The 8,731-nt window shown below is 29.9% G+C and overlaps 1 protein-coding gene across 1 annotated transcript; it reads left to right on the forward strand.

Annotated features, from left to right (window-relative positions):
- Positions 1-726: 726 nt before the first annotated feature.
- Positions 727-7,857, forward strand: LOC129958534 (sterol O-acyltransferase 1-like). The gene is made up of 4 exons (XM_056071074.1): positions 727-1,064; positions 1,625-1,754; positions 4,868-5,010; positions 7,269-7,857. Exons 1-4 carry the CDS (start codon positions 1,056-1,058, stop codon positions 7,332-7,334), a joined length of 348 nt encoding a protein of 115 aa, XP_055927049.1. The 5' UTR covers positions 727-1,055; the 3' UTR covers positions 7,335-7,857.
- Positions 7,858-8,731: the final 874 nt, after the last annotated feature.

Raw genomic sequence — 8,731 nt, forward strand, 5'->3', positions numbered from 1 at the left:
CCCATCTCTACTATTGATATGGATGAATGTGGGCGCGCTCTAAATGACCTCGAGTTACTAAATTTTGCTCAGATTTTGAGAAGTATGAATGGGCATTTCAGAGTGATTTCTATGAAATTTTAATTTAAATTTAAATTAATTAAAATAATTTAGATTTTTGAGGTAACTTCTGAAAAAATATTTATATTTTTATATGAAAATGAATGAAATTATTTATATGAAAAATATTTTTTTTGCATCGTTTTAATAACCAGACAATTATCTTTTTCATCTTTTCAATGATTCAGAATTTAATTCCTGTAAGATTTTTAGACCTATATATATATATAATTAGGTTTTAAATGTATTTTGGAGAATATTTCACAATAATATTTTCATTGCTGTGAATGAAACGGAAATCGGTTTCATTGTTTCTTCCAATACGTAATCGCATGATTTTCGTTCATTGTTTCATGCTAGAGAAGAAGGATTCTAATTAATAGCTGAGTAGTTTATAGACGAATAAAAAATGAAAATCGCGTTATTTAGAAGGTGAATGAACTGGACATAATAGAGCTCTGACGTCATGGAGCTGAACTCCATTAAAAAAGTTCTCATACATGATGAACAGAACTTATGTAAGACTATTAAAACTACACTGTTTGAAATCTAGATTCTAGTATTGTGCAATTTTTCCTGGAATTGAAAGTGATATCTTCAAAGTTTGGCTCGGAACATTTCTATGAAGTTAAATCTTATGAATGCACGTTTGCTTTAGGAGAACGTTTCTTATTGAGGCAGTAAACTACAAGCGTGTATGCCTGTGAAAAAGAACTTGCTTTTTCAAATTAAATTTTGTTTTCTTTGATGCTTGTCTTTATCTATTTTACTCTGCTACTAATAACTGAAAGAACTGAAAAAATAATGTATTTCTGAAAGTCACTTGCACCCAGAAAAGATGATACCTCGTGTATTTTTATTTAAAGGATTGGTGGAACTGTACTTCCTATACAAAATTTTACCGATCTTTGAATATACTTGTACATGATTGGCTGTACTCCTACATCTATTGTGATATGTACGCTGTAAGTAACAAATTTATTTGCATATTTAAATGAACCACATAATGCAAAAATGCTATAAGTTCTCTGTTTCGAGAACAGCGTTAGTTCATTTGGAAGACAAGTTGAATGATGCGTTTGTGTTTGTATTTTAGGGAAAATATCCATCTAAATTTAATATGCACCACACTGATGGTATTTAAATATTTATATCAAAGAAAAGAAAAGAAATCTTTAATAAGCGTTTTAAGAATTCAGTGTTAAGTTTTAAGCTGAAATTCACATATATTATTCTATTTATAAACTTAACAAAAATCTTAGATATTATAAGTTAAAAAAGAATTGAAATGGATATTTCTATCCAAATTCATAATTAAAAAAAAGCCTATTAATAAAAAATTTAGTGAAGAAACAATAGTAAATATTAATTTCTTTCTACATAAAATATAACGCTGTATAATTTTTAGATTGTATTAAATCTTTAATATAATCTAATTAATTGTATTAAATCGTTTTTAAAAGCATCAGAATATTTTGCTTTTTAAAGGTATTTGATTATTTCTCGCTGCTTCTCTTTTGTTTAGATTTTGAAAAGCAGAACTGTTGCTATGTTGTCAGTTTTTATGCTATCTGCAATTGTTCACGAATATATCGTAGCCATTTCTCTCAGATTTATATTCCCTCCTTTATTCACATTATTTTACATAGCTGGTAGTAAGTATCCTTTCATGAATTACTTTTTAATTATTCTAAATAAAAACATATTTAAAGCACGTTTATATCTGTGTACTGTACTGCTTAAAGCACGTTTTATTATAAGAACATCAGAATACAAGATATAATAACCGTAACCGATTATATGTCATATACATAATTTTTTAAATCATTAATGAATACCTAGAAATTTTCTTCATATTAATTTGCAATTTCTTTTTCTTATAATTTTAATTTTGCTTCAGTTTCTTTATAGTATTGTTTTCACTACTTCATGATAACACGATTTTGTTTTCACCTTCACATTTTAAAATTATTTTCAAATTTTCAACACACTAATAAAAGCGTATTTAGAAAATTTTTAATCAACCTTTTAATAAATATTTTGTAATTAGCTATTGTAAATATTACTGTAGTGATTGGATTTCGAAGCGTTAGGAAATAAACGTTCATAGATGGCGCTAGACCACTTGCGCGAGTGTAATTAAAGGAGTGAGGTCATTCGAGTGTTTGCTCTTGGAGGAGAAGGAGTTACTGAGCAGAGTAACACGAACGAATCTGCAATAAATTTGTTAAGTTTTCTATTTGCCTAATTTTTTCAAAGCACTCACGAACCAGCCACGACAATTACGAAATCTGAAAATCCTTTTTTCTTCCAGATTCAATATATAAATTGAGCCATGCATATGGAGTCAAAACTATTGTATACAAGTATAACTGAGTATAAAAGTGATTATAAATTTCACGTTTATAGAAGGAATCAAATAAAGCTAATACAAGTATTTAAAACTGCTTTGGCCTGTTTTAACAAAACTAAGAATGCTTTTTTTTGTAGAATTGAATATTTTTGAATACGCCTTATTTAAACCGTTTATAAGTGAAATTATTTTGGGATTCCTCAAAATGGATTTTAAAATATCAATATAAAAGTTGAAAGTATTTTAATTAATTTAAATTAAAAAACATTAATACTGAACATTAAACTTTATGAATAAAAATATTAAATTATCTAAATTCAGTAGAAATATTAAATTGAAAAATAACATTTATATCATATCGAATAATAACAGATATGGATTAAACTTCTTTTTTCCTTTGGAGTGGAAATTTATAATAAAGATTTCCTATATTAAATTTGGGATATTTTTACAGTGAGATCTGAGTATAAGTAGGACAATGAAAATTGACTTTGAAAAATAAAAAATAAAGTTCAAAAGTTGACTGATTCGGCCCTGAAAGTCCTTCTATTCGTCATAAAGTGCTAATTAAAAATCCTGACATGTTGTCGAGGTACTCTTTGTTCCTTATCCGGTGTGACACCTTCCCGATAAGGTGGGAAAAATCGATTTTTAGCTGTCCTTAGACTAAAAACCGTAAAAAAGCAAAAATGAAATCGATTTTTAACTGTTTCTAAATCAAAACTGGTAAAACCTTCAGAAAAGGAAGTTTGGGGATGATTTGCTTGAGAAATTTTCAGTATACTGTCCACCGTTTCCTCCTGCCAGCTGAAGGAGCAAAACTGCATGTTTCACAACATATCGGAGTGTTTCAGTGGTGATAATATAAATGTGTTGCATAATGCATGTTTGCAATTCACCTAAGACCGCATTCGGACGTCTGTACACAACATTTATAGGTAACTCCACAGGGTTCAAGTATGTTGATCGTAACGGCCAAGCTGTTGGAAAATGGCGACTGATAATTTTGTCATTTCCAAAGTGAAGAATCAAGATCTGCTTTGCTGTGTTGAAATGTCCTGGGGAGTGCTACCCAGCATAAAAATTGTGATGTCCACATCCACTCTGTTGCAGTGTTGAAATGAGTTGTTGCGCAAAAGAGATTCATAACGTATCCTATTGACTGTACCGGTTATAGGATTCAAAATATCAATCTGTTCAAAAATTAAGCAATCAATAATAAAGGTTGCCGTAAACTCTCACCACACGGTGCCCTTTTGAAAATGAAGAGGTAATGGTTGCATTTGGAACATATTCTCTCTTACCAGTGTTTTGGAATTGTGAATGTTGATAGAACTTTGGAGAATTAAATGGGCTTTTTTGTCTACAAAATGATTTATGGCTATGCATTGTCCATTTCCTTTGAAGCAAAAAAAAAAAAAAAAAAGAACCGGCTTCAGTAATAGCTCCTCGTTTTGACAGATCAATAGGAAGTAACTCCTGAAAATGTGTAATTTTGAATGGGTAGTATTGCAAGAATGACAAAATCATGCACACAGATATGTCTGAAGTCTGGAAAATTCCCTATATACTGCGCATTACCAGAGCAGTACTTGGCACTTTCTATAGTGGTGTAGCCACATCCTCCCCTGATGTCGAAGCAATTGCTTTCCTCTCTATGCCACATTTCACTTCAAATGAGCCCGTCTCTTCAGCTTTATCAATCATCTTCTTCAGACCGAATGCTGTTATTTTACCGGAACCGCTTCTAAAATCCCGTAACGTCCGGGATTACTTGAAGGTAATTTTCGCATAGTCACCATTCTTGTAAAAATATTCATAGTAGAGACACGACTATCTTCTGAAACGCAGAAACTGCTTGTTCCTTATTTTTATCACAAGAATAATGTGAGCTGCGCATATCATGTCTCTGAATTTGCACCTTTAAATTAACACATCTTTTAAAGCAACAGATTTCAACATACTGTGAAGAATACAGCCCCATATATCGGTAAACTTTTGAATTTTTTCATTCATAAAACGAATTTTTCAATATGAAATATTGTGTCATTCTGACCAGTAGTTCTTTATTAACAGCCTTTTGAAAGTGCAATTTTAATTATAATCAACCGATACATTGCTCTACTATTTAAGAAATATTAGCTCCAGTATGCTTTATTTAAGCTCATATTATTAAATACTCTTTTTTATAGGCATAAAAATGATTTAGCCTCTCTTTTAACCCTTATTATATGAATAATCATAATTTATTAAATTTTGGCATGTTATATCTAAATCAAAGTTACATAAATATCTAGTTTTAATTTATTCAAATTTTTCCAATTTTTGTATTCTTTTGTAACTGTCTCGATCTTAATTTTTTTTTTAAATTTGCACCAAACTATTAATAAAAATCCAACATTTTTTTTTTTTCAGTTATATTCATTTTTATGACTCGAAGAAGAACCTCAAACTTCTGGAACTTTTTCCTTTGGTTTACTTTGTTGCTAGGATATGGACTTTTACTAGTTTTCTACTCTTTGGAAATGTCTGCCAGGATCAACTGCCCGAGGATTTTAGTAGGTTTTTCCTCCTTTAATTTAGTTTTACTTCCTACACACGAAGTATAGAAAGAGAAAATATTATACACGTCAAAAAATTGCAAGTCGAGACTTCGTTGAAACTCAACGTTTCAGAACTGCCTGAATCCGAAAAACACGTTTCTGGAAGTATACTTGTCTGTCTGTGAACACGATAACTAAAAAATGGTTTGAGCTAGCCGAGCGAAATTTGTTGTATGGTTTTTACAACAAATTTGAAGATTTCTGTCAAAGTTTGAACAAGATCATTTCAAACGAAGGTCTGTCCCTTCAATTGTTCCAGTATATCTTAACACGATAAATATCAAACAAAAAAGCTGGATGGATAAAATTTGGTACCCAAATTTAAAATTTAAAGTGTAGACCTGCATTTAATTTAGAACCAAATCCGTGCAGGGCTTAACCATCTTTCACAAGCTTTTCTTTACTTTTTTCTACACTTTAACGTGATGACTAAAAGATTTTAAATATGATATGTGATTTTGAAACTATCATTGAAATTTTATGTCAAATTTCATTTTTAATTGGACGGGAAAAAAGTATATACATTCGATTTTCTGGTACTTTGTACTAACCAAATCCTGGCGATTAATCGCCAAAAATCGCATGCTCTTTCGTAATCATTGTCTAATATCTATTCTCTATCTTTCCAATTGCATTTAAACAGAATTCAAAATCCCAAAAATCTGAAGGACTGAAATTTGATTTATGGGTTTATTATCATAATCACAAATCTATATCACATTTTTTAGATTAAATCTATCAAAGAATGAAAAGCTTGTTGGTGTATCCGTTTGCTCGTATGTGAATTCGAAAATTTATAAATGCTTTAAGCTAATTTGCGATCAAACTTGCAAATCTGTATAAATTAAAGAATCTAATTGCTCTACTGGAAGTTGACTTGCAAAAGAAGTGCTCGATTCTTTTCTTTACGAGACGGAACTAAGCACAGAACGCAATATATTAGATTGTTGAGATGATACTTCCGTTATTTGAAAGTTGGGGTATAACGCATCCACATCTCAGACCTCAATGTTAATGACATGCACTGTTGCATCCTTGTAACTTTTTTCCTTTATAAATAAATATCTAGAAAAAATGGAGTTTTTTTTATCACTTAGCATGATTATTTTCACTATCACTCAATGTCTTTCTATCACTTTCAATTTATCACTTAGCATTTTATCTTGTGATAAAATTATGTTGTTTTGGTTTGGGGTGTTTGAAGCCTCGAAATGCACGGGCAGAAAATCGGCGATTTATTGCTTTGAGGCACCAGTTTTTTGCTTTTAGGGTTGTTAGAAAATGATAAAGAAGATTGTCACATTTGGTGACTTATAGCCAACAAAAGGTATAAAATAGCACGAATGTTTGCCATGCACCCGATTCTCCGGTCTGGCCAATAAAGTTGAGGGACGTTGGAAGTTATCGTCCGGAAAAGCGCACAGAAGAAACGGGAAATGAACGCGGAACAGTGAGAGAAGTATCGAAAGCTATATAATATATGTTTTTTTTGTTGTTTTTCTTAGTTTTCAATTTTCCTGGCTAGCAAAAATTTTTGGAGCTCGAACGATTTTGAGAGTTAAAAAAAAGTCGTTTTCTAAATATCGACGTATATGCGTAATCTGATATTTACGTAATTGTTTAAAACCGGTTTAAACTGGCTTTGCAAGAAAAAAATCTGGCCTCGCGAAAAATTTTTTATTGATTTTAAGATTTATTTATTGATTTTAATATGGTCAAAAACCATCGCTTTCCTAAATGTTGGTGATTGCGAGATATGAGTCATGTGAGAACATGTTTTTCTATCGGATCGATACCACTTAATTTAAAACAAATAATGTTATCATATGATTACTTGAAATTTGCGATAGCAGATTTCAATTTTTTTTTTTTTTTTTCCCTTCTTTTCTTTCTACGAGTTCTTTTAAAAATGGATCACATATAATTTTTTTTAAAATATATATTATGATGAAATTCATTTCAGATTTAGAAATAATTATATTTAAAAAAAAATCATGCTCGCATTGACAGTAGGTTCGTAGTAATATACTAATTAGCATAAACTTTCTGCTTTAGATGCGTAAAAAATTTTGAGTTGTATTAAATATATTTCTGATTTCCAAAGATTCCAAACTAAAATGATGGATATAATAAGATTAATTGTGATAGATTACTTTATACAATATCATGTTCCTCAATAATGAATAATTTATTATTTTTAATTTCCTTTACAGGATTCTTGGCTAGACTATGCAGTTCCTCGGTTTCTCCATTGCAATGTGATATCTTTCCCAGTTTAGCGTAAAAGTTTAGTTAAAAAGCTTTTTAGTAAAAATATAACAATCTAACTCGACCTGTATTCTAAATAAATAGAATTCCGGACAATCCACTGAAAATTTAATTTTAGATATATGTTTAACATGTATTTGGAAATAGAGTGCCTCTAATTTTGGGAGACTTATTTAAGTAATATTGTAAATTATAAATTTTCGAATATGTCCAAACTTATTTGAATATCATTAAGAGTGTATCTCACTTTCTTTAATTATAAACAAACTTTTAAATCGATGAAATTAAGTATGTCTTACTACTGTAGATGTAGAATTCTAGAAACTTTTACAGAAATGGAAGCTTTCAGGTTTACTAAATCTTTTTTAAAATATTTTAAATCAGTTATATCTGATTAATAATTATTAAAGAAAGATAATTCAACTAAAAAATACATTTTCTTTAGAACCGATTTTTTGCTATTGGATAAAAACTTATTTGTCACTTTTTTTTACAATATGATGAATTTCTAAGCAAAAAAATCTTTATTCTAAAATGTACCGCTGTTGTGATATTAATTTTCTGAAAATCTTGAAATTAAAATATATTTTCTTTGAACTCACTTTCCTCTCTTTCTAGGATATATGGATTATTTTCTTGAGAATATTTTTTCACTGTATTATGCTTAGTCTCTGTTAATACTAGGCAGATTTGTCTGATTTGTATGTGGAAATTTATTTATGTGTTCAGTTGAGTTTTTGAGAAAAAACTTTTATTTTTAAAAATTGTGGTTTGTGTTAAATGGTTTTATTCTGATTATTCACAAAGCTTATTGAAAATGGAATAATTTTCCTGTTCGCAGTACCAAGTTTCCTTCTTTTTTTCTGTTTTTTTTTTGTTTTTTTTTTCTTTTTTTCTTTTTTTGCTTTTTATTAGATTTAAATTATTTTGCAAAAAATTAACATGTATCATTATCTATACTTATATAAAGCTCAATGTGTGTGTGTGCGTGCGTGCGTGTGCGTGTGCGTGTGCGTGTGCGTGTGTGTGTGTGTGTGTGTGTGTGGGTGGGTGGGTGGGTGCTCTACAGGCCAGACCATTTCACCTACACCTACCAAATTTGGTACATGTATACCTTGGAGGTCGGGAATGTGCACCTGGGGTTCTTTTTTTTGAATTTTTAATTAGAATTTTAACTTTTAATTAAAAACTAACTTTCCCGCCAAACAAATTATTTCTTTCCCCACCGCCAAATGAGTAAGGCTTCAACATTTTTTCCCAACAGCAATGAGGCTTAGGCGTAACATTTTCCTGCCGATTAATTCAAACGATTCTATTCATTTTCTTAATGTTTTATGCATTTAAGATTAAAGATTATTAATTAATCGATCTTTCAGATTCATTCTGAAGTACTTTTGAATTAAAATAA

This window comes from Argiope bruennichi, chromosome X1 (assembly GCF_947563725.1).
Source record: "Argiope bruennichi chromosome X1, qqArgBrue1.1, whole genome shotgun sequence".
Lineage (NCBI taxonomy): Eukaryota > Metazoa > Arthropoda > Arachnida > Araneae > Araneidae > Argiope > Argiope bruennichi.